This window comes from Vipera berus (assembly GCF_964194415.1).
Source record: "Vipera berus genome assembly, chromosome: 9".
Classification (NCBI taxonomy): Eukaryota; Metazoa; Chordata; class Lepidosauria; order Squamata; family Viperidae; genus Vipera; species Vipera berus.
The window spans coordinates 1,190,960-1,216,556 of NC_138212.1; the positions used below are offsets into that span (position 1 = coordinate 1,190,960).

General features: G+C 51.8%; 1 protein-coding gene across 1 annotated transcript; it reads left to right on the plus strand.

Annotated features, from left to right (window-relative positions):
• The first annotated feature begins 826 nt into the window (after window positions 1-826).
• Window positions 827-24,364, plus strand: DLL3 (delta like canonical Notch ligand 3). Its single transcript, XM_081334222.1, has 9 exons — window positions 827-926; window positions 2,569-2,814; window positions 4,598-4,655; window positions 5,105-5,362; window positions 7,430-7,791; window positions 15,772-15,988; window positions 17,365-18,013; window positions 19,132-19,243; window positions 23,075-24,364. Exons 1-9 carry the CDS (start codon window positions 858-860, stop codon window positions 23,078-23,080), a joined length of 1,977 nt encoding a protein of 658 aa, XP_081190348.1. The 5' UTR covers window positions 827-857; the 3' UTR covers window positions 23,081-24,364.
• The last annotated feature ends 1,233 nt before the right edge of the window (window positions 24,365-25,597 follow it).

The following is a 25,597-nucleotide window of genomic DNA, read 5'->3' on the forward strand; positions in this document are numbered from 1 at the left end:
AGCCGCACAAGCCATTTGCACACAATGCACGAGAGGCTGCGGGTTCAACACACCGGGGGGGGGCGAACGAGGGGGGGGGCTCTGCCGAAGCCGGGCTTGTGAAAGAAAGCAGACGGGGGTGTCTGTACCCCGCAGGAAGCGGTCGGCTTACCAGCCACGCTTTCCAGGCCGAAGCCGAGGAGGGGGGGTTGGCTTGAAGCAGAACCCCCACTTTGCAGGGGGGGCAACCATGGGGTGCCCTGAACTTGTGGCCCTCCAACTTTCCAAGGATTGTTGGCTCGAGTTGCAAACGAGCTCTTCTCCCCCCAAGAAACCCGCGTCAGTTTGGGGGCGCCTTTCGCTCTTCTGCCACTCCCCCCCCCGGCGATGGGACGGCGTCAAAGGAGGAAGAGGGGGCGGGGAGTTTCGGGCACAGCGACTCTTCCCAAGCCAGGGGGGCAGAAGTTCGGCAAGTGCGGCTTCCCTCGCTTCTGCCGCCTTTTCCTCGGAAAGCTGCACCGGTTGGGTCGCTGCCTAAGAGGAGCGGCAGAGGCAGAAAGCAAGCGGAGAAGGGGGGCTGCGGGGACGGCGGGGAGCCATCGCCCCCCCGGAGTGGAGAAGCAGAGGCGTTCTGGGGTGGGGGCTCCCCGCCCTCTCGGCCCCCGCGTCCTCCCCCCGCAAAGCGGCGCGAGGGCGGGGCTTGGGCGCGGCCAGGGGAGGGGAGGGGCGCGGGGGGCGCGGCCGCGGCGTCCGGCAGATAAAAGGCCGGCCGGGGTCGCCCTCCGCCACTCCCGCCCTCGGCTCTGCGCGACTCCCGCCCCGTGGCCGCCTCGCCGCCTTCGCCGCGCCCCCGAGGATCGCGCCCCCGCTTGCTCCTGATGGCCGCCCGCCTCGCCGCCGCCCCGCTCCTGCTGCTCCTGCCGCTCCTGCTGCTCGGCGCCTCGCCGGTAAGTGCGCTGCGCGGCCCGCGATCCTCCGTCGGGATGCGCCGAGCGGGCAAACTCCGTCTGGCGGTCGCCAGGCCGAGGAGCGCCTCCAGGAGCGGCGCAGCCCGACGGGATGGAGAGACCACCGCTCCCATCGTTCCCAGCCGGCTGCGCCCCGAGAAACCTCCGTCCCGCGGGCGCTCTCGCCGTCGGAGGAGCCGCGCTCCGGAGCCGGGGGAGCCAGCCGCCCGCAGGTTCGCGGGGCAGCGCTGCGAGCCCGGAGGGCGGGGGAGCCGCGGACGGAGCTCTTCGGGGGGGGGGTTAACCAGGAGCGCCCCCGCCTCGCCCCCCAACGACCCTCCCGGGAGTTTCCTGCGGCGGCGGGGCGGGGCGGGACGCTGAAGAAGCCGAGCGAGGGAGGGGGCATCTTTCGAGCTGCTGCTTATTGGGCCGGGGGGGGGGCTCGGGTGCCAGGGGGGAGCCCTTTGCTTTCTGTCGGTTGGATCTCTCCAGGCGCCGTCGTTAGAGCGGATCCTGAGAAGGTGTGAAAGAGGAAGAGAGAAAAAGAAAGGGGGGGGGGAGAAAGAGAGGGAAAGGAGAGGGAAGGAATGAGGGAACGAAGGAAGGAAAGGAGATGGAAAAGGAAGAAAGGAACGAGTGATCTACGGGGGGGGAGAGACTTGGAGGAAACTGCTACAAAATCCTGCGAGGGGAGGGAGGGAAGCGGTGAGAGCGATTTAATGCGATTTAATGCGTCCTGCAGGGATATAAAGTACCAGGCCTGCAATCCCCGCAGGGTGGGTGTCCTGACCCAGCCTACCTTGCAGGGCCGGCACCCCCTTTTGCTATTCTCTCCAGCGCCCCCCACGGAGTCCTCCTCCTGCTCTGAGAAGCCGCCAGCCCTTGCCTCTGCTGGCCTTTACAGCGGTTCTCTTTTCTGACCCTGGACTAGCCTCCGCCCACCCCGCTTTTAATAAGCTAAACTTCAAGCTTTTTGTCAAAGCCTCTCGGGTCCCTTGCAACCCGAGGATTCTATATTTTATGTTCTAAAAATCAGAAGAGTTGTAGAGTTGGATTAATCCTGGTTATTTTTATTTAGTTATTTGATTTCTGTTTCTATAGCTGCCCCAACTCAACCCAAAGACTGTTGCTGGAACCAAAGTTCATCCTTCTTTGCTTCTTGCTGAAATGTTTGATTTAAAACAGCTCATTTTGCTGCAGAATTTCTGGGGCCATTTGTTTATTGAGCTATTGACGTACTTACTTAGTTTCCTAATTACTTACTTACTTTCTGCCCATCTGGTGTCCGGTTAAACTGGACTCTTTAAACCTGGATTGTAGGTTTGGGCTCTTTAATGTGGTGAGAGCTGGGAATGCTGGCTTGGTGGATGCAAAGAAGGTCTGATGGTTTAGCGTCTGCCCCAGTGGTGAGATTCAAATAGGTGAACAGCCGGTTCTCTGTGTGGATGCTGTTTCCGGAAGTCCATTCTGGGCCTGGGCAACAAAAAAACTAGCCACCGGTTCTGCCAAAGTGGTGCGAACTGGCTGAATCCCACTGCCCACAGGGGGCATGCCTTTGCCCTCCATTGGGTTGCCCCGTGGACGGAGGGAAGGATGACCAGGCGCAGCTGAAATGCTTCCGTTCCCTTTTCTCCCCAAACAGGCCGAGCCGGCGGGGGTCTTTGAGCTCCAGGTGCATTCCTTCACCACCAGCAACCCCCAGAAATTCTGCCGGGAGGCTCAGCCCTGCCAGCTCTTCTTCCGGGTCTGCCTCAAACACGCCCAGGCCGTGGTCTCCCCGGAGCCCCCGTGCACCTTTGGGGCAGCCCTGAGCAACATCGTCCCTGCGGACCGTCATGCCGTGGCTGCCAGCGGACTCATCCGTGTCCCCTTCCACTTCAAGTGGCCGGTGAGAGACCCCTTCCGCCGTCTCCCCCCCCACCAGATCCGGGCTTGTCTTCTTTTGTGACTCCTGCAACAAACGTGGAACCCCAGGGTGTTTCATTTTTTGAATGTATTTATTATGAAATTTATGTGCTGCTCGTCACGTATCCAAGGATTCTGGATCCTGGACTGTGTCCCCCCCCCATCCTTCTTTCCTGCTCCCGTTTCCTTGCTTCCATGTGGTTCCTACCAGTTCTCATGCGCGAGAGATTGTCCTTCGTTTGGGGGTGTTTTCCTGGCTTGGAATGTGGGGGTTGTAGGTAAAAGTTGGAAGAAGGCAAGGCGAGATGGGAGGTGGGTCTTCCCACTGTTTGGAGAAGTCAGCATATTTCTTAATTTTCTTCTTCCAAAGCTTGGGGGTCATAGGCCTTAACTGTACCTCATAGCATAATTTTTTTTGGGGGGGCGTCCAAATGCACATTGGGGATGGGCTAAAATCTCTCAATAACCTGCCAGACAAACATTTCAACTTCCCTGTTCTGCCCACCCCCACCCCCACCCCCCCAAAAAAGCCTTAGGCATGAAAGCCAGCTGGCTGGGTGACTTTGGGCCAATCACCAAGGAGGCTGGGAGTTCTAGTCTTGCCTTAGGCAAGAAAGCTGGGTGACTTTGAGCCTCTCACCCTGTCAACTGGCAGGGTTGTTGTTGTTGTTGTGGGAAAAGGAGGAGGAAGTTCTTTTGTAAAAAAACAAACCAAAGGGCAGGATATAAATAAATAAACTCCTCTGCTTCCTTTTTGACCTCACCTTTCAGCCCCTGGAAAAGAAGGGGGGGAGGAAATTGACAAGAGAATATTTAGGCATCAAAAGTCCCAAAGTTGGTTTTGAGAGAGAGAGAGAGTGTGTGTGTGTTTCTGTGCATTCTTGGAAGCTGCTGGTTCCTTTGTTTAGAGGTGTCTCTTTCTTCACAGTGTGGTGGTTTACACTTGTCTAACGCTGGATTTGTGCAAATCCTCAGTTTCCCAGCTAGGCATTAAAGCCCCCTCCTCCTCCCAGGCTCCTGGCAACTTTGGGCTACTTGGCTGTTGAGTTTTCTTTGCCGTGTGCAAAGAGCAACTTGCCATGTCGAGTGGCAAATCTTAATCTTAATGGCTTATTGAGAAAAACTATTAAGTCTTGACTGGGATATGTATTTTAGTGGTTTCCTCATCTTGATAGTTACTCGGTCTGACTCGGTTTACCTTATCGGTGAAGGTGGTGAGGTGCTGCCCCCTAGTGGGGCATGCCGGAAAGTACCTGTCTCCACTCAGACTTGTGTACAGCACAACTTTGTCTGGTCACTTTCGGGTTGTCTAGCTTTGACAACTTTAAGATTTGTGGACTTCAATTTTTGAGGGGCTGCACCAAGGAAGAAGGGGGTCCACCCATTCTCCAAAGGGCCAGAAGGCAGGACAAGAAGCAACGGATGGAAACTCATCAAGGAGAGAAGCAACCTGGAAGTAAGGAGGAACTTCCTGACAGGGAAACCAATTAACCAGTGGAACAGCTGGCCACCAGAGGTTGTGGGTGTTCTCTCACTGGAGGCTTTAAGAACAGATTGGACAGCCATTTGTCTGAAACGGAGAGGGTCTCCTGCTTGAGACTAGATGACCTCCAAGGTCCCTTCTGACTTTGTTATTCTGTTAAAAGGCAGCATTTTGACTCGTTATTGCAGAACCTTTGTCAACACGTCTGAATTGTGGCTACTTGTCTCTTTCCTCCTTTCAGGATTCTCTAATTTGTTTTTCCCTTTTTTTCCCTTCTTTCCAGGGCACTTTTTCCCTTATTATTGAATCCTGGAGGGCTGAATCAGGAGAGCCATCCACAGGTAAGCCGCCCCCTGCCCCCTCCCCTCGGTGGGTCTTTCACACTCAAGTCTTTGTGATCAAAGCGCAAAAGCGTTGGCACGACTGCCGCTAAGGCGAGTTGCAAAAAAAATGTTGGAAGGGGAACTAAATTGCGGGTATAAAAACAGCTTTTCTGTTCCTAGCAAGTTTTGAAATGAACATTTCCAAAGCTGGCTGGGGAATTGTGGGTGCAGTGGTTGAGAAACATTAGTTTAGAGCGGGGATCTTCAAACGTGGCCCTTTTATGACTTGTGGACTTCAGCTCCCAGCATAGCTGGCTGAAGAATTCTGGGAGCTGAAGTCCACAAGTCTTAAAGTTGTCAAGGTTGCAGACCCCTGGTTTACAGGCTGTCAGCTTCCTTCTGGTGGGGTCTCTCTAGCTGCCTTTCCTATCTAAGGGTCTGCCCCCCTCCTGTCTTTCGTTGTCCAGAAGATGCCCAGAGGCTGATCAGCCGGTTGGCGACCCGACGTCGCCTGGCAGTGGGTGAGGAGTGGTCTCAAGATGTGCAGCTGGGGGATCAGAGCGAGCTGCGCTACTCCTACCACGTCACCTGCGACGAGCACTACTACGGGGAGAGCTGCTCCGATTACTGTCGGCCCCGGGACGACCCGTTCGGCCACTATGCCTGCGACGAGCTGGGCCGACGGATCTGCCTGGCGGGATGGCAGGGCGACTATTGCTCAGAACGTGAGTAGCTGGGCGGGGGCGCCTGCCAGGAAGGGGCAACCCACCCCTCCAGGGGCTTCAGCCTCCTGGCCTGCCCCCAGTTGGACCCTGAGACAAAGCCCCCAGACCCAATAGAGTCCTTAGACCAGGGGTCTCCGAACTTGAGTCCAACTTTATGCCTTTTTTGCCACAAATCACTGCAGTTGTTAAGTGAAGCATATGGTCATTAAGTGAATCTAGCTTCCCGCCTTGACTTCGCTTGTTGGAAGTTGGCTGGGACCGTCACAAAAGGTGATCACTGACCCCAAGTTGCTTCAATGAATTGTAAATCTATGCCAGTTGCCAAGCGCCCCAGTTGGCATCATGTGACCGTGGCAATGCTACGACAGTCATAAATGTGAGGACTGGTTGTAAGTCACTTTTTTTCAGGGCTGGCTGGGGAATTCTGGAAGTTGAAGTCCACAGGTCTTAAAGTTGCCAAGGCTGGACACCCTTCTTCTAAGAGCTTTGGGCTGCATATAATCTGATTTTTGGACATCGCTGCCTGAAGACACGCCAGATTTTAGCCCAGAAAAGACCCCATGCAGACAGGGTCCCCCCAAAACAGGACCATTCCCTTCTCCCCATGTTTGGCAGGAAACAAGCAAACCCAGGATTGCAGTCTCCAAATGTTGTTCTTCCGACTTTCATGGGGCGTCCCATAGATCGTGAGCAGGAGATCGCCCAATGCTACCACCAGGCGACTCTCTTTGGAGAACGGGATATCCTGAGCTGGCCGGAGTTGAAAGCAGGCCAGGGGAGCCCAAACCATCCCTCCCTTCCCTCTTACGAGCAAAAATTGGTCACTTCTTTTGACCCCACCCCCACCCCTCCCTCCAGAATATCCATCTGCTACTCAGCCGAGCCTGGAGATTGCTCCATCAGTCCAAGCTGTAGCAAAGTTGCATGAGATTGCAACTGGGAGAGATGCAACACTCATTGCAACTGACTAGAATAAAGCAGAGGTCTCCAACCTTGCAATTTTAAGACTTGTGGGACGTCAGCTCCCAGAATTCCCTTGCCAAGGCTGGGTGAGGAAGTCTGGGACTTGACGTCCACAAGTCTTAAAGTTGCCAAGGTTGGAGACCCCTGGAATAGAGAAAAACAGAGTTGGAAGGGACCTTGGAGGTCTTCTAGTCCAGCCCCCTCCTCAAGCAAGAGACCCCATACCATTCCAGACAAGTGACTGTCCAGTCTCTTCTTGAAAGCCTCCAGTGATGAAGCACCCACAACTTCTGGTGGCAAGCTGTTCCACTGGTTAATTTTTCTCCCTGTCAGGAAGCTTCTCCTTAGTTCCAAGTCGGATCTCACTTTAGTAAGTTTCTACCTGTTGCTTTTTGTCTGGGTGCTTCAGGTGCTTTGGAAAATTGGCTCTCCAGAAGCTCTGCTCCCGATCCCTGAAACATCCAGAGAATGTGCTGGAAAGCCGAGAGGAGGGTGGAGGGGCAAAGGGGTACCCCGAAAGGCTTCATCTGTGGGAAGGAGAAGCCAGGAGTGCCAAAATGTGGGCAGAAACACCTGCTCAGTGAGGATGCCTCCTCCTCCTCCTCCAGCCCCCCATTGGAGAGGCTTAATTGAGGGACAAAGCCCCCCCCTCGGAGCCTTGGCATATGGAGGGGCTGGTTAAGTTCCTCAGGAGGGGCAGCCTGCTGCATGGGGTGCGGTGGGGAGAATTAGGGAGGGTCAGGCGAGCTGTTTGCCACTCCTTTGTTCCTGGGAAGCCCCTCGGCTGAGGGAGGAGGCCGGTGGGTGGATGGATTACATGTGGGGCTGTGCCCCCCCTTCTCCCCAGGACCTCCACTTTTGCTCCCAAGAAACGGGAGGACAAAGGGGCGCATGGTCCAGCCCAGCCGGGACACCCGAGGGTCCCTCACTTTTTGGGGGGGGCAGGCTGGCACGGTTGGAGGTGGGTAGCAGTGCCCAAGGTTGGCACAATGGCTGCCTTCCCAGCAGGAAAAGCAACACTGCCCCCCCTCTCTCTGTCTCTCTGGCCCCCCTCTAATGTCCCCCCCCCCCCGCTCGCTTCCTTCTTTCCTCCCTCCCTTGCAGCCATCTGCTTGGCCGAATGCAGCCCCAGCCACGGCTACTGCGAGATGCCCGGCGAGTGCAAGTGCCGCATCGGCTGGCAGGGCCCTTCCTGCGACGAATGCGTCCGCTACCCCGGCTGCCTGCACGGCACCTGCCTGCAGCCCTGGCAGTGCAACTGCCAGGAGGGCTGGGGGGGGCTCTTCTGCAACCAGGACCTGAACTACTGCACCAACCACCACCCGTGCCAGAACGGGGCCACCTGCACCAACACGGGCCAAGGGAGTTACACCTGCTCCTGCCCGCCGGGCTTTGTGGGCACCAGCTGCGAGGTGGAGGTCAACGAATGCGACAGCAGCCCCTGCAGGAATGGAGGCAGCTGCAGCGTCAGTATTGCCCTGACCCCCACCCCGCCCTCTGACCCTCCTTCCCACCTACCCACCCGCCCCCTGTGCATACCCTCAAAGCAGGGGGATGGGGGTCTGAGCTGGGCCCCCAATTGGACCCTGGCTATCCTGACCCTTGAGAGGGGTCTCCGGAGGACCGGGAGGCTCAGAGGCCTGCGTACTGACCGCTGGACATCTGCTGACCAATGTTTCTCAACCTCGGGGGCTTGAAGAGGTGTGCACTTCCCAGAATTCCCCAGCCAGCATGCTCTAAGATGGGAGGACTTCAACTCCCAGAATTCCCCAGCCAGGGGACTTCCACTGTAGCCACTTAGAGTTGCCTCTTGGAGAGATGGGTGATGAGTATATGTAATAAATAGATTTACAGAATTCATGCCTGCTGGCTGGGAATTCTGGGAGTTGAAGTCCCCGTCTCCTCAGGCTGCCGAAGTAGAGAAACGCTGGCTTAGAGGCAGGGCTGGGGAGCTGAAACACTCCCCCCCCCCAGCATTTTGAAGCGGGGGCAGGAAAGAAGGAGGTGGGGTTTCAGATCCCACGATTGCCCCTGCCCAAAGGACTGGAGAGGGGTTCTCTCCTCGGGGTCCAGAAGGAAGACGGCTTGGGGCTTGCAAGGGTTTGGGGGCTGCTTTGCCTCCCCGAATTCCTCACTTGGAAACCGAGCTGGAAGTTGGGGGTCAGAAGCACAAGCGTTTCCTGTTGCACCCAGATCCCGCCACGAGACCCCAGATTTCCCCAAGGGTCGGGGATAAGAAGGATGGGGAGGAGAGGGGGGGCACTTTGAGCGACGGCAAGGCTGCCTGACCCCCAGTCAAAGAGGTGGGGAAGGCTGGTGGGGCCTCACCTTCTGGAGAAGCCCCATATTTGTTTTATTTGGGGAACTTCTGCCTGATGGAAACTTCAGGTAGGTCCCTGGCTGCTTTCCAGAGCATCTCTGCACAGTATCCCAGCTTAACGGCCTGGCCGCCCCATGGCCCCCGGGCAGCTGAGCTCCACACCCTGACATGAGAATGACCCCAACATCTGGAAAAGAATTTGCACTCGCTGCTGTAGTGCTTGTGTCCGTGCACCGCGGGCGCACCTTGCTTGGGAACCTCTGCCCCACCCCGTCCCTTCCCCGAATGACCCTGCCTCTTTTTTGCTGATTTGCATCGTTGGTGGGTTCCTCTGCCTGTTCTGAAGGCCAGAAGGGGGAATGAAGAGATGGGAGACCACTAAGTAATGCACCAGGGCTGTAGTTGATGTGGGGGGAAAACGAAATGTCCCGGAAGAAGGTCCGGTAGTGTTCTGTAGTGGACAAAATACAAACTTGGCTTAAGGGAGGGAGGTTTGGGGAGGGGGCTTCTGTTCCGGTTACAGCCACCCTCAGATTTCTGAAGTGAGTGTTCCCACCTGCACTCAAGCTTCCTTCCTTCCTTCCTTCCTTCCTTCCTTCCTTCCTTCCTTCCTTCCTTCCTTCCTTCCTTCCTTCCTTCCTTCATTTCCTTTCCTTTCCTTTCCTTTCCTTTCTTCTTTTTCTTTTTCTTTCTTCCCTTCCCTTCCCTTCTCTTTTCTTCTCTTTTTCTCCTCCTGACCCTGAGGCAGGTAGTCCGCAGCTAGTCAAGGATGGCTAGCAAAAAGTCCTGTGCTTTGTTTGTTTGTTTCACTTTTTATCCCACCTTTATTATTTATCAATAATTTGTACCTAATCCTCCTTCCTCCTCCTATTCTGCCCTCAACAACAACCCTGTGAGGGGAGGCTTGGCTGAGAGAGAATGACTGGCCCCAAGGCACCAGCTGAGTGTTCCCCCCCTACTTCACAAAGCTTAATTCCAGCCCCTCCTCATCCTCACGGCCTTCCTCTTAACTGGCACCGCGTAGAAAAGTGGCCTTTAGCAGGTGGCATCAAGACCAGCCCGCCAAGCCAAAGGACCCCCTGATTTAGAAACGCTTGTCTTGATGCAGCTGACGATCACATTCGCCTTTTCTGCCGCTGCGCCACAGTGCTGGCTGCTGCTCAGCTATTCCAGGTCCTTTTCGCACGTCCTGTTCTTCCCCCCCCCCAGTCTACACCGGTGTATTTGTTTGCGGTCCCCATCCTGAGTGAAGCGGGTCCCCTCCGTTCGGTGAGATTCACCCCATTTGCTTAGCTTGCCTCTCGCCTTCAGGGCAGAGTCTGCAGCTTGAAGGCCGAGGAAGCCCCTCCTTCCGCAGAAAGCAGGCATAGAGGGGAGGGGGTCCGTTGGAAGCCAAGGGCCCCTATTATGCGAGGGGCTTCTTGGGTGAAAGCGAAGAAAAGCTAAGAAAGGATAAGGAGAGAAGCATCTTTTAAGTGGGCCCCTGATCTGCCCAGGACTATGAAACACTGGCCTGTCTGGGGAATTCTGGGAATTGAAGTCCACCTATCTTAAAGTTGCCAAGGTTGAGAAGCTCTGGGGAATTCTGGGAGATGGACGCCCCCCCCCCCCCATCTTAAAACATGCTGGCTGGGCATCTCTGGGAGTTGAAGTCTACCCAGCCTAAAAGTCTATGAGGTCCAGAAACACTGGTGAACTGTGACAAACCTAGGTTTAACAGAATCACAGAGTTGGGAGGGACCTCGGAGGTCCTCTAGTCCAACCCCCTGCCCAAGCACACCATTTCTGACAGATGGCAGCCCAGTCTCTTCTTGAAAGCTTCCAGTGATGAAACTCAGCCTAATGATCTGCCTAAGCTGCCCGTGACAAGCATTCAGCAGGGCTGAAGGTGGCTTAGGAGCAACCCCCCTCCCCCCAAAGGGCAGATTTCCTTCATTTGCGGGGATCTTTTGACCCTGGAGCTCCACGCATGGCAGGGGATTGTGGTCCCCAGAAAAGCAGGTGCTGCATTCAAGGCCTGCAGAGACTGAACGAGCAGATCCAGCAGGCCCTTTGTATCTGATGGGGAAAGACGGGGCTGGATGTGTTTGGAGAATTCCAAGCTTCTTGTGGGGGGGGGGGGGGAGACTTTGCATCTGACTCTGGATCCGTTCAGAATATTTCACCCTAAGGCCATCTGTGGGTTGGGGTTGGAAGGATGATTCTGGCTTTCCTTGCTACCTTCTGCTTTTTAGCAGAGTTAACAGAATAACCGAGTTGGAAGGGACCTTTAAGGTCTTCTAGTCCAACCCTCTGCTCAAGCAGGAGATCCTAAACCAAGGGTGTCCAGCCTTGGAACTTCAAGACTTGTGGACTTCAACGCCCAAAATTCCCCAGCCAGCAAAGCTAAAGTTAGAGCCCACAAGTCTTAAAATTGCCAAGGTTGGAGGCCTTTGATCTAGTCCAGGGGTAGCCAACCTTGGCTCTTTTATGACTTGTGGACTTCAACTCCCAGAATTCCTGAGCCAGCGTGGAGCCAAGGTTGCCTAGCTCTGCTCTAGTCCAAGGCTGGCTGGGGAATTCTGGGAGTTGAAGTCGACAAGTCTTAAAGTTGGATATTTTTATCCTACACCATTTCAGACAAATGGTTGTCCAATCTCTCCTTAAAAACCTCCAGTGATGGAGCAGCCACAACCTCTGGAGGTCATTTTAGACCATCCACCCCTGAAAAGCATCCCACTTAGTCCATGCCAGCATTTCTCAACCTTTTCAAGTTTCAGATGGATGGGCTTCCCACTCTGGAAGGCTTTTATATCCAAGTCGCCTCCCACGGCTCTCAGAAAGAGTGCTAACAGCCAGATGACTGCAAAGAATATAAATCCTTCCATTCCCCACCGTTCAGTCAGAACTGAAGAAGCCTTTTGGATGAGAAGTGAAACAGTTTCCAAGGGAAAAGAGAAACAAGGATGTCTAGTTGCCTTTTGGGTGGGTGGGTGGGGGAAGCATATTTGGGACAATCGTGACCTGGTTGGTTGAGACTCTCCGGAGATGTTTATTTGGGACACTGAGACGGCCTGAAGCAGCCTAAGACTTGTGGGTGTGTTGGGCACAGGCCAGGCCAGGTTGTGTTGACTCTCTTGGAGCTTTGGAGCCCACTAACTTGGGCATATATAAAAGACCCCATGACACTAAACCGGGCAGTTAATGGAACATGAGCCCTGTGGTCTTCCGAGAAGGGGCAAAGAGCAGAGGAAGACCACCCGTTTTGGGGTGTTGCTGTTGTCCTAGGAACAGAATGCTTCAGATTTTCTTCCAGGGAGCAGAGAACTTTTGGGGGTCCTGGCTGCAAAGAGAGGGGCCAGTCTATGAAGGGGGTCTCAGCCTGTTCAAGGCTGGATTGGGTTTTCTCTTAAAAAGGGATCCAGTTATTTTCACCAAGAAAAAAGAATGAATAGAATAGAATTACAGAATAGAATGGAATGGAATAGAATAGTTAGAAGGGACCTTGGAGGTCTTCTAGTCCAGCCCCCTGCTCAGGCAGGAAACCCTACACCATTTCAGACAAATAGCTGTCCAGGTCATAGCACCTAAAGCCAAGTCAGCTTGCTGTCAACAGGTGGTCCTTGACTTACGACCGCCACTGAGCCCCAAATTTTGTAGCTAAGCCAGACGGTTAAGTGAGGTTTGCCCCATTTTACGATCTTTCTTGCCACACTTGTTAAGCGAATCCCTGCAGTTGTTCAGTTAGTTAACTCGGTTGTTAAGTGAATTGGGCTCCTTCCCCCCCCCCCCCCCCGTTGACTGCTTGTTAGAAGGTCGAAAAAGGGGATTACCTCACCCTGGGACACCACGACCGTCATAAATACGAGGCAATTGCCAAGCGTCTGACCCTGGGGGATGCTGCAACGGTCATAAGTGTGAAGACAGCCATAAGCCACTTTTTTCGGTCCTGTTGTAACTTTGGTCCCTAAACAAACTGTTGTAAGTTGAGGACTACCTGTACAGTGGGGGCGGGGTCACAAAGCTATACAGTAAATCCATATTTTACCATGACATCGGATGCTGGAATGGAAGACCCCCTCCCCTTCCTCCCCTCCCCTGGTTGAAGAGGACCTCGGAGGTCTTCTAGTCCAGCCCCCTGCTCCAGCAGGAGGTTATACACCACCAGTGTCCAACCTTTAAGTAATGTGGGAGGGCCAAGCACATCTGGAAGGCCTCTGTGGGGAAAGGCAAGGGGAGGACATGGAGTACAGATTGAGGGAACCCCCCCCAGGTTTGCAGATAAAAGAAATGGGGAGGAGCAGGAGGAAGGAGCAATGCACGAGAGCCAGGAACATCTGGTGTGCCCTCAGCCAGATGTGGGGGGTTTCCCCCTCCTGATGCTGCACTGAGGCTGGGAGAAGGCAGATGGAGGGACGGTCTGAGCAGCTGGAGCGAAATTGGGAGGTTCCCCTTGAAATAGCAGCACCTCTCAGCCGAACCATTAATTGCCAGCATTTCGCCAACCAAACGAAAGGAAGGAAAGGCATATTGTACAGGGGTCCTCGCCTTACGTCCACAGTTGAGCCCAAAGTTTCTGCTGCTAAGCCAGACAGTTGTGAATTTTGCCCCGTTTTACAAACTATCTTGCCACGGTTGTTAAGTGAATCGCTGAAGTTGTCAAGTTACTAACACGGTTGTTAAGTGAATCTGGCTTCTCCTCTCCCCCCCCCCCCAATTGACTTTGCTTGTCAGAAGGTCGCAAAAGGGAATCACGGCGACCGTCATAAATGTGATGGTCAGTTGCCAAGCATCTGAATTTTGATCACGTGACCATGGGGATACTGCAACGGTCGTTAAGTGTGAAAAACAGTCATAAGCCACTTTTTTCAGTGCTGTTGTAACTTTGGTCACTAAATGAACTGTCGTACGTCGAGGACTGCGTATACAAATTTGCAAAAATGCTCGGTCCAGCCTGCCCCTGGCCGGTTGGAAAAGGCAGGGTCCAGCTGAAATCCCAGTAAAGACCCAGCTGTTGTCCCAAGAGGCAACTGGACTTTCTCGTTTTTTCTTTGACGACGTTTCGCTTCTCCTCTCATCCAACAAGCTTCTTCAGTTACGACTGAACGGTGGAGGATTTATATTCCTTGCAGTTGAAGCCCAAGTTGCCAAGGTTGGAGATTTCTGCTCTAGTCCAAGGCTGGCTAGGGAATTCTGGGAGTCGAAGTCCACAGGTCTTAAAGTTGCCAAGGTTGGACATTCCTGCCCTACCTCATTGCAGACAAGTGACTGTCCAGTGGTCTCCTCTCAAAAACCTCCAGTGATGGAGCACCCACGGCTTCCAGAGGCGAGTCGTTCTTACTGTCAGTGGCAGCCAGGCCCCCTTTGCTGCCTTGCTCAGATGTTGCGAGAACCGGCTCTCCGTCCAGGGATGCGCATGGGATCCGGGAAAGCAGGCGACACTTAGCAGCTTTCTAAGTTCTGGGCAGGCCGATCCTGTGGGATTCAGGTCCTTTATTCCAAGTGGATCTCTCCCTAGAGTTCCTTCTGCCGTGGATTGAAAGGCTTGCTTGGAAGGAAGGGGGGGAGGGAGGAGATAAAGAATGGGGAGCAGCTTCTCCCCCACCCAAACAGTCAACCTGCAAGAGATGCGCAAAGAAAGAGATGCATTTCAGATGGAAACACAAGCCGAGGGAACGGCCCCTCCCCGCCTCGTTCAGTCTGGGGGTTAGGGGGTGTTGAATTGGGAAGAGGGGGACCCCAACTTGGCTGACTGCTATGGACTTTGCCCCGCCTTTTCTGATGAGCCTGTGGGACGTTCACTTTCCTTGGTTTCGGAGGTGTGAGTGAGCAAGGTTTGCAGAAGACCTCTTCCTTCTCTCTGGGAACAGGTGTGTGATGCGCTTGGCCGTCCCCTTTATGCCACCCTCGGAAGGGAGGAAATTTTGCAACTCCCCACCCAGGCCCTGAATTTGGGGGAGCAGAGGGAACCCTTAAACAGAGTAGAGGTTATACCATAGAATACTTGTAGCTCAGGGTTGAAATGAGGGGTCTTTGGCGCTCTCTGAACTGGGTGGTTTTATTGCAGACGTTTCATCACCCAGCTAGGTAACACCATCAGTGCTAAAAGGGAGGGGGGTTTGGGAGGAAGAGGAGGTGTGCGGAGTCCTTGGTGATATTTGAGCTGGGTGGTTTTCTTGCAGACGTTTCATGACCCAACTAGGTAAATTCTTTCAGAATCCTTTGACAGTCTAGTTTATTAAATCATTTTAGAATCCCTTGGAAATAGAATTAGGTCACAGTTTTATTTATTTAGCAATAGAATTGGGTCAGGAGTTGATGTGAAAGGAGGCTGGCAGGCTGCTACGTGCTGAGTCAGCAAAATGCAAGCTGGAATACTGGTCTGTTTTCTTGCAGACATTTCATGACCCGACTAGATAACACCATCAGCAGTAGAAGGGGGAAGGGGTGTGTGGAGTGATGGAGGAGCAGGACTGTGGGGTCCCAGGTGCTCTCTGAGCTTGGTTGTTTTCTTGCAGACATCTCATGACCCAACTAGGTAACATTATCAGTGCTGCAGTTATATGTTCGGCAGTGGTGGACTAGACTTTTGAGGTGGGGAAAATCGGTTGGATCCAGAGATTGCTTTGGCACATATTTTGCTCTCCGTGTGTCCTCTTCATCCTTTGCTGCCTGGGGGACAATCGCACTAAGAGGAATGGGAGTAAGAACATAGAACCATAGGGCTGGAAGGGACCGTGGAGGTCTTCTACCCAACCCCCTCCTCAAGCAGGAGACCCTATACCATCCTGAACAAATTGCTGTCCAATATCTCTTTGAAAACCTCCAGTGTTGGAGAACCCACAATTTCAAGAGGCCAGATGTTCCAATGATTAATTGTTCTCACGGTCAGGAAATTCAACCAGAGCTCTAGATTGGATCTCTCCTGCCTTCATGTGCCCCCAGAGTTGGGGTGTTGGTGGGGGCAGGAGAGAGAGCGCAGAGATTTCACCCTTCACTAGCTATTCTCCAGGATGATCCAGGACTGTAATAAAGAGTGACTTCATTTGGTTTCTCCAGGAGCCAGCCACCCCCTTTGTGCCCCCTCCCACCCTTCCAGCTTGGGCAGAAAGCCCTAACGGGCGGGTCTCCTCCTCCTCCTCTGCAGGACCTGGAGAACGACTATAAATGCACCTGCCCGCAAGGCTTCTACGGCAAGAACTGTGAAATCAGTGCCATGACTTGTGCCGACGGGCCGTGCTTCAACGGAGGGACCTGCATGGAGAAACACTCGGGGGGCTACACGTGTCGCTGCCCACTGAACTACCACGGCTCCAACTGTGAGAAAAAGATAGATCGGTGCGGCAACAACCCCTGTTTGAATGGTAAGTGTGGCTTTGCCTTCTGTGATGGAGAAGGTCCTAGGTTGGCCTTGGCATGTCCTAGTGATGGATCTCCCTAGGAACAAGGAGGAACGGTTTCTATTTCAGGGAGGGCTTCACACATGTGCCCTCTGTAGAAAGCTCACCTTTGTTTTCTTCTCGTTGCCTCAAATTATGGATGTCCACCTCAAGGGCATCTCCAGCAATCGTTCCTTCCAGAAGCCACCAGGTTCTCCACCATGATGTCCAACTGTCCTGTCCCTGCAGCAAAAGTACAGAGTCCTCCCACCTTCTGATGATGTTCTCCAGTTGAGTCCGAGTTGTGACAATTCTATGGGCCAGGTTACTCCACATCTTCTGATCTTGCAGGGCTTCCCAGAGTTTTTCTATGCTCTGGTCGATGTCAGCTTTCACCGTGTCCAGCCACCATGTTCTTGGGTAGTCTGGTTTCCTTTTACCGCTAACTTTTCCCAACATAATTGCTTTCTCCAATGAATTGTCCCACATGACACGGTCAAAATAAGACAGACGCAGTTTCATGATTTGGCCTTCCAGTGTGACGTTCTCCAGTACTTGCTTGTCAGTCCCCTTTACTGCCCAAGGGATATGCAAGAGGCTTCTCCAGCACCACAGCACAAACAAGTCCCTTTTTCTTCCTGTTTTGCTTTTTTTAAGGTCTAACTTTCACAACCATAGGTAGCTGCGGGCAACACAATAGACTAACCTACATTGAGTCCCATTAACTGTTGCATCAGTTGTAGACCTCCCTGTCTAACCCATTAACTGCAGCTTCTTCCAAGGCCAGAACCAGCAATGGTGGTCTTGAGCTCAGGACTCCACATAGATAACGGAATAACAGAATCACAGAGGTGGAAGGGACCCTGGCGGTCTTCTACTGCAACCTCCTGCTCAAGCAAGAAACCCTGTACCACCAGTGTCCAACCTGGAAATTCTGGGAGTTGAAGTCCACAAGTCTTAAAAGTACCCAAGATTGGACACCCTTACTCTATACTGTTCCAGAAAAATGGCCGCCTAATCTCTTCTTGAAAACCTCCAGTGATGGTAAACTTCCGGAGGCAAATTGTTCTCACTTTCAGGAAATTTCTCCTTAGTTCCAGGTTGCTTCTGTCCTTTATTAGTTTCCATCCGTCGCTTCTTGCCCTGCCTTCAGGGGCTTTGGAGGATAGGTTGAAACTTCTTCCTTGTGGAGGGCTTCTAGGCACGATCCCCTTCCATCCTTTCCGCGTTGCGTCCTGAGTGGATGGTCCACCTGGTACTGCCTCTCCCCCCAGCGACCAGGGCCGAGGGGGTCGCACATCAGCCTCCGCCACTGGTGTGTTGGTGGACCTTAGCAACCTTCTCCCTTCTTCCAATCTCAGGTGCCCGCTGCCTGGACCTTGGCCGGAGTGTGCTCTGCAAGTGCCGCCCGGGCTTTGCTGGCTCCCGCTGTGAACTGAACATCGATGATTGTGCGTGCAACCCCTGTGCTAACGGGGGCACCTGCATCGACGGCCCCAACTCCTACTCGTGCTCTTGCACCCTGGGCTACGGGGGGAAGGACTGCAGCGTGCGCATGGACGCCTGCATCTCCAGCCCCTGCCAGAACAGCGGCACCTGCTACACTCACTTCTCTGGCCACGTCTGCGAGTGTCCAGCAGGCTTCATGGGCTCCAGCTGCGAGTTCCGTGTCCAGCTGCCCACGCCCGTCAGCAGCCAGTGGATGGCCGAGGGACCCTTCCCCACCGCCCTGGCCATCTCCTTTGCGCTGGGGCTGCTGACCTTGCTGCTGGCAGCCTGCGCCATCCTGGTGGTGCTTCGGCACATGAGGAACGGGCCTCACCTTCTGAAAAGCCGCGTGTGCAACGACCTGGCGGCCGTCAACAACTTCAGAGACCGGGACAACTGCCTCCTTTCACGCGGCTGTTTTAAAGTTTCCAACAAGGAGGCCCGGTTTCACGGGGACCGGTTCAACTGCAAGAGGAAGCTCCTGGATCAGAGTTATGAGTCCATTTGCAAGAAGCTGGACAAGTAAGTGGCACCCGATCTTGGTTCGGCCGTGTTTAGCTAGGAATGTGGGGGTCAGGATGAGGGCCATCCCATGTCGGCCAGGTTTCAAATGTGACCAGAAAATAATTTTCAGCCTCATACTCTGGAGGAGAATCCAGGTGCCGTGTTCGAATCAGGTAAACCTGATCTGAAAAAAAGAAAATCCATTCAGATTTAACTCTTCAAGCTCAGAATTCGTGTTTGCATGCTGAGCCGGAGTAGATACCTGTTACAAGCCATGATGGCATCAAAATGTATGGCATTGAAGGAATGAGGTGGGGAGGGGGAGTTGGTGAACTGGCTCCTTTGTTGCCTGCCAAACCATTGCAGGTATTTGCAGGGCCTTCTCCAACCTGGCGCCCTCCAGATCTACTGGTTCCTCTTCCCAGCATAGTCCTTGCTGGTAACATGGGTGAGATGTTCAATCTTCCTCCTCCTCCTCCTCCTCCTCCTCCTCCCTACACTTCAGAATCTTAACACCCACCACAAAAGTCACATCTTGAAATGTCAGAACCTGGAGGTGGAGTCAAGAGAGGCATCAGCCTAGAATCCCTGCATAGCTGCAAGAGAACTAAATCCAACCTCTCCTGATTGCCACTGACCTTGATCTAACTAACCAGGTGCTAACCACTAGTTGAGCAGATTCCTGGGCATGATCTCTTAGCAATGCTTCAGTTTTATTGGATCTTCATGCGGGGACCTGACCTTTCGTGCCTGACAAAGATATTTGAAAAGGGGGTGTCCCCCTTTCTAGCCAGGGGTGGCGAAACAGACCATTGGCCATCCTCTTTACAGGACATCTCAAGGAAAGTTTGGCCTTGGGGCCCTGCAGGGCGTTCCTGCCTCTGGGTCAAAGCTTGAGAAAAACCATCCTGGATCAGGTCTAATTTGCAGCCGACTTGCTGAGTTGAGCAAAGCTTGTCTTTTTTGTCATCGTTCAGGGAAACTGCACGTAAAATGGAGCGGCGTTTCCGTCACATGGCTGGGACCACCTTCTTGACGCCCCTGCAGAGACCCTGCCCAGATTTAGCCTTTGTGACCCCAATTTGGGGGAAGAGCACTGAGTCCTCACCACCCGCCTACTGTTTTCTCTCCTGCAGCAAACCGTCGGAGGCCAGCTGGCCCGTGGCCGCGGAGTGCCCGAAGGACGGTGCTTACCACCCCATCTACATCATCCCCGGCCAGGTGGAGCCCTGCGTTTACGCCACAGAGGTAATGGGCCGATGCTGCCCCCTGGGGCTCTGGGCGCCTCTGAAGGGCCATCTCAGCCTTTCAAAGGAGGCTCGAATTATGCCAAGTGGAATCCGACCGTCCCTTGGAGTCTCTTCTCTTAAACGGCCAAGGAGGGGTTGCTTTGAGCTTCCTTCTGAATTTGGGAAAATCTCTTCTCCGAGTTTACTTTAGGGGCTCTTTCATACCATTCCTGAGGTCAGTTCCTTCTCTCTTTCCTTTTCTCCTCCTCCACTTCCTTTTTCATCTTCCCCCTCCTTCTCCATCTATCTTCTCCTTCTTCTCTTATCTGTGTCCTCTTCCTTCCCCTCCTCCTCCTCTTCCCTCTCCTCCCCTCCTCCTCCTCCCCTCCTCCTCCATCTTTTCCTTCTTCTTCCTTCTCCTTCATCTATCTTATGTTCTCCACCTTCTCCCCCTCCTCCTCCTCCTCCTCCTCCTCCTCCATCATCTCCTCAATCTCTTTCTCCAAAGAGTACAGAAGGGGAAGACTTTACAAATACCTTGTGAGGGAGGAGAGGAGAACAAAAATCTCTGCATCCGCCGGTCAACCAATCCGTTGTTAATCGGCCAGCCTGACAGGGCAAAGCCAGAATTACACCACAGTTGCATTGCTGTAAACTGGGAAGAGCTAGCAAGACTAGCATATGATTTTTAGGCCTGGCTTTGTATATCGGAAAAGGCTGACCGGTCGTCTCATAACTTCTGGGACTTGAAAGCTTAAGCCATTCATTGCAAACCAGAGTTTTGCAGCGGTGGGACCTTGGCTCCTGGTCAGCTCGGCAGTCAAGCCCCCCCACCCCCCCCAGTGGACTCTGTGGGTCATTTTGGTAGAAAGGAGATGCTGGCCATCGTGCTACAGGCAGCCTACATGGGGGGGCTCCCTGGCAGCGTAAAAAAGGGGGTTTCCTTTGTTTAATACAACCCGGTGCTACTTACATGGCTGAGAGTTGGATTTGATCTCCAAAACAACATTAGAACCTGGGGCTGAGCTTCATCTCCTGTCTTCAGCAATTGAAGGCCGCCAGGAAAAATGTGACATTTTTTTGAGATTGAATCTGATGCATTGCACAATTCTCCATGGCTTGCAGTTGCAGATGATTGTTGTGAAGCAGGCCAAGCAACAGGTAGCTGTGTTTTTACAAAAACGGGGGGAATCATTGCAGTAATTCGCAATAGAATGAACCCTTGTTTGCATAAATAACAAGCCTTATCCCAAAAAGTCCTTTGTTTGCTGCCCATCTCGCCAAGGCGCCATCTTTCCTTTTCACCAAGGAACCTCTTGAATGGAGCAGGCAGTTGGCTCCGACGTGGTCCCTGAAGAGAAAACCTGAATTAGGCACCTTCCCTGGCAGTTCAATCTCCTTGCACCCCCAAAACATTACAGCAGCAGAGGAAGCGTCCAATTGCAGCAGATCAGGGTAGAGGAAAAAGGGTGAATCTGAATGCAGAAACGGAAGGTCTGTTTAAAACAAAAACAAAAACTTAACCAATATTTCAGGATCCAGCACAGGTCTCCCTCGGTGGGTGCAGGGTGGCCTGGACTACGTCGCTTCTCTTTTGTTCCCGCAAGCAAAGCCATGGGACCCAGCAACCATCATTCCCTTCTGGTGGTAGAGAAAGGTTAGATGGTTTTCTGAAATTGGGTGTGTGTGTATGTCTTTCAGAGGCACCCAGAACATCTAGACCAGAGGTCCCCAACCAGGGACCGGTTCCGTGGAGAAAGGGTGCGTGGTTTTGTGTGCTGCCTGCATCCCGCGGATGGGGCTTCGCTTGTTTGTGCGGACCGGTTGCTGGCATGCCACGGCCCGGTACTGGTCCACGGCCCGGGGGTTGGGGACCCCTGATCTAGACATTCAGAAGCTGAGGTCAGTTTTCAGATATTATTTTTTTCCAGGAGAGCCATCTCTCCACTCCATGGTAAGTAGAACAGGAGGACTTGTCTGAAGACATCAGCTCAGGTTTAATTTTAACAGTAGATTTAATCCAACAGTAGAACAAAGTTACACCAACCCACCACAATATTAAGCTTGCTGGTTTACGTGGCTTTCTTGCCTGCCGGAACAAGTTCTAGAGTGACCTACTGCAGAACTCTCTCCACCCACCGATGAGAGGACATTTTCCACGGTAAGTCCCACGTTCCCATCTCAAGCTTGGCTGAAACATCTCTTGCACGACTCAAAGAGGTCCTTGCTAGGTCTCTCGGAGGCAGGCTGGATGTGGAAGGTCGTAGTTGGAGGAGGTCTCGAGGAGATGGCCCTCAAGAAGTGGAAGAGGGGGCTCCAGCTGACCTCAGGAGCACAGTAGGAAAGCGAGCACCCCCTCTTCGCAAGCCAGGATTTACCTGGCCATAAATTTGAGCGTGCCTGGCTGAGGAATTCTGGGAGTTGAAGTCCACAAGTCATAAAAGGGCCAAGTTTGAAGACCCCTGCCTTAGAGAGAGGACGTCCTGGAAAATCGAAAGAAAGAAGAAGGAAGACAAGAATACTATTTTGGCTGCACCATCTGGTTTTGGTTATTTCTGGGCTGGCTTAGGTGAGCAGGAAGAGAGAAGGACTACAGTTCTGAGCAGACGTCCATTGCTGTTGTCGTTGTTTAAGAATAGGAATTAACTGGGAAATTAACAGCCAGCACTGCTGGGTTGGGTACAGCATTGGCTCTCTCCAATCGATAGCTGATCCATACAGGTAGTCCTCAGCGTACGACCACAACTGGGCCCATTTCCGTCACTTAGCGAGACGGTTGCTAAGTGAGTTTTGCCACATTTTATGACCTTTCTTGCCACAGTTGTTAAGTGAATCATGGCAGATGTTAAAGTTAGGTCAAGTGAAGCCGGCTTCCCCGTTGACTTTGCTTATCAGAGGGTCGCAAAAGGGGGTCATGTGACCCCCCCCCCGGGGACGCTGCAACCGTCACAAATATGAGTCAGTTGCCAAGCGGCTGAAATTTGATCACGTGATCGCAGGAATGCTGCAATGGTCATAAGTGTGAAAAACCAGCATAAGTCACTTTTTTAGTGCCATTGTAACTTTGAACAGTCACTAAACGAACAGTGGTAACTCCAGGGCTATGTGTAGTATTGGCGGTCTCTTCTCCCGGTCTTTGAGACCCGTATTAAGCAGATAGATGAATCAAAACGGTTGCTAGGCCTGATCTTGGCCTGCTTAAATTAGACATTGACCAGCAATGAGTGGGGCTTTTTTTGTTAAATTGATAGATTCAACCCACTCCTTTGATAAATTTTGCCCTGTCCCGTTTCCTCCAAGACGTCCCAGCAATGATAATCTGGACGTTCCTAGTCCAAAGGCTTCAGTTCTAGCTCCCCTTTTCCTGCTCCATTCTGCACGGCTAGATTTTCCTTCTCCTTCAGAACAGGCAGGCAGGCACAGGAAGGCCCCCCACCATTGATTTGGAGAAGCAAGGGGTGACTTCTCCAGTCCTACCAGATGACAAGATATTTTTTTTTAAGAAGAGACTGGACAGTCATTTGTCCAAAGTGGTACAAGATCTCCTGCTTGAATAGGGGGTTGGACTAGAAGACCTCCAAGGTCCCTTCCAATTCTATCATTCTGTATTCTTCATCCCCATTGACAGTCAGAACAATGAACCACTGGAACAACCTGCCTCCAGAAGCGGTGAATGCGCCAACACTGGAGGTTTTCAGGAAGAGACTGGACGGCCATTTGTCCATAATGGTAGAGGGCCTCCTACCTGGGCAGGGGGTTGGACTAGAGGACCTCTAAGGTCCCTTCCAGCTCTGTTCTTCTATGTTTTGCCATAGTGCGATGTTCTAATTTCTTCCTTGCTCTTTTCTAGGTCTAAAGAACATCCATCTGCCAAGACTTGGAATCTGTCCGCTATTTTATTTTAATTCTTTCCAGCTAAAGGAATGTTTACAGATTGCGCAGGACTCCTGGAGCAGTCAACGACGGGCTAATGATTATTTTTGAAGTCACTAGAGTATTATAAGAAAGACTCCTTTTTTAAAGGAAGATATTTAATATTTATTCTTGCTGCTATTTTTTATAGTTATTATTATTATTATTGTTATTATTATTATTGGCATTGAGAAGAAGAGACAGAACTGTTGGATCTGACTGGAACGGAAATGACCAAGAGATTGGGAAGGAAAAAATGCAAAGGGAGAGCCGGATTTCAAAGAAATTTCTCTTTTTTTTCGGGCAAAAAAAGAGAAGCTGGTCTGGGGAAAAAAGGGAAGATGGGAAAGAAATAAAACTGCACTAGGATTGTCTGAATGGGGATGAAAGGCAGGTCCTTTCCCTACATAAATGCTGGACGTGAAGTCGGTTTTTGTGAAGCTTAATTCTTTTTTCTTTTCTTTTTTCTGGTGTCAGTTCGGTGGGATTTTTCCTGGTCCACTAGAAAAAGAAAAAGAAAATGTTGCCTGGGACAGGAAGCTGTACAGGACAGCATTAGATTCCAGCTCTGCCTTTGATTCGAATCATCCAATCTTAAGCAGAAAAGTTTGGTCTGGTAGCCAAGAAACGGCAGCGCCAGCTCAGGAATATGCAGTGCTAGGAATGAAGGCAATTACAGGTAGTCCTCGCTTAGTGACCATTTGAAGTGACAATGGCACTAAAAAAGGGATTTAGGACCATTTTTCAGTTACGACCGCTGCAGCGTCCCCGTGGTCACGTGATCAAAATTCAGACGCTTGGTGACCGACTCGTATTTATGACGGTCGCAGCGTTCCAGAGTCACGTGATCCCCTTTTATGACCTTCTAGCAAGCGAAGTCAAGGGGGAGGCCAGTTTCCGTTAACCACCACGTGACCAATTTAAGTTCAGCGGTTCCCTTAATATCTGTGGCAAGAAAGGTTGTAAAATGGGGCAAAATTCACTTAACAAATGTCTCGCTTTGCAACAGAAATTTGGGGCTCGATTCTGGTCGTAAGTCGAGGACTACCTGAATGCACATAGAAGTCTAATAAAGTAAATAAATGTTTTTGCTGATGGTGCGTTGACCAAGCCATGCCCTCCTGAAAATGGCTTCTCCCTGGTTATGCCACCTTTTGCCACTCGAGGGCAGCACCAGGAAGCAACCGAGATTCTAGGGCTGTTTCCTCTGGAGAGACCCCACCCTCGTTTCTTGTCCGGCTTGATGATCTCTGTATTTCCCTGAAAGCCATCCTACACTGACCCGCTCTAGACCTGCAGAAGATTTTGGCTCAACCAAATGTTTGTTCTGCAGTCTAGCTTGGGACGGTCCTTCTCATCCATTAAAATATATATAATTTTTCAAGGGAAGACCGATCCACATTGGACTGGCAGTGGACAATTTGCAGAGGGAAGTGTTTGTTGTTGCAACGGGTAAACATGTTTCGGGAAGAGCTTGTGATTGGTTCTGGTACTGATCAAAAGTTCCTGAGCTCTGGATATGCTCAGAGGCACCCAGGTCCTTAATTCTTAGCAGGCTTGCATCCCTAGTTTGCACGTGTTTTCTGTTGCATGATCTCAGGGTCAGACTCAAAAATGTAATTGTGGAAAGAAATCAAAGAAAAACAACTCAGATTCTGCTGATCTGGAACCTCCCACCCCTGCCTTAGAGTTCCCTGGGTGTGGAGGGGAGGATGGGAATTTGAACCCCAAATGGACGATGAAGAATTAGTACGAAGGGCTTCGGTTTTGCATTAAGTGCTTTTCTATAAAACTCCAACAATAGCAACCAATAGAATCTGTGGCCGTTTACGTAAAAACTTGCACGCACTTTGTAAGTTGCTTGTCTGTTGTGCTAATTTTGTTTCAACATTTTGGGGCTGTTTTGTTTTTTGAGAAGGGATCTTACCATTTTCTTTTCACCAGTTATGAAAAAATTGAGATTTTCTTTTCCAAAAAGAGTGAGCATTTTTTGGAATGAAAACCGAAGTATGAAGAGACAGAATTCTACTTTTAAAGCATCGCTTATGTAGCAACAAAGTCATCTTAATTTAATTTGAATCCCCATGGCAGCTGCCTTTCTGATTTATTTCAAAAAAATTAAATATGTAGCCTCGGATGGTAAAAAATCACTAATTTTAAAAATCCCAAGGAGGGCAGCAGTTCTTTTTAAATTATCTCCCCCTCCCCTATATTTCTTTTTAATTTAAAAACAAACAAAAATATTGTACAGTATTAAAAAAAGGAAAAAAGAAAATCCTCCTGGAGTTAATTATATAAATATTTATGTTGTTTTTGTGTATATTTATGTGTTCTGTTGACGTATCTTTTCCCGGCTTCTGTAACTATTGTGTGGGGTTTTTTAAATGTGTTTTCTCGCAAAAGAAAGTTATATAAAATATCTATTTTGCGCAAGATGCAATCCGTCTGATATTTTCTGTTC

What these genes read in the sequence shown, in the direction of transcription:
- DLL3 (XM_081334222.1), top strand. Translation starts at nt 858, where the DNA reads ATGGCCGCCCGCCTCGCCGCCGCCCCGCTCCTGCTGCTCCTGCCGCTC. An exon ending in ATCAGGAGAGCCATCCACAG is followed by an intron (nt 4,656 to 5,104) that starts GTAAGCCGCCCC and finishes TTCGTTGTCCAG; the next exon opens with AAGATGCCCAGAGGCTGATC. An exon ending in GGAATGGAGGCAGCTGCAGC is followed by an intron (nt 7,792 to 15,771) that starts GTCAGTATTGCC and finishes CCTCCTCTGCAG; the next exon opens with GACCTGGAGAACGACTATAA.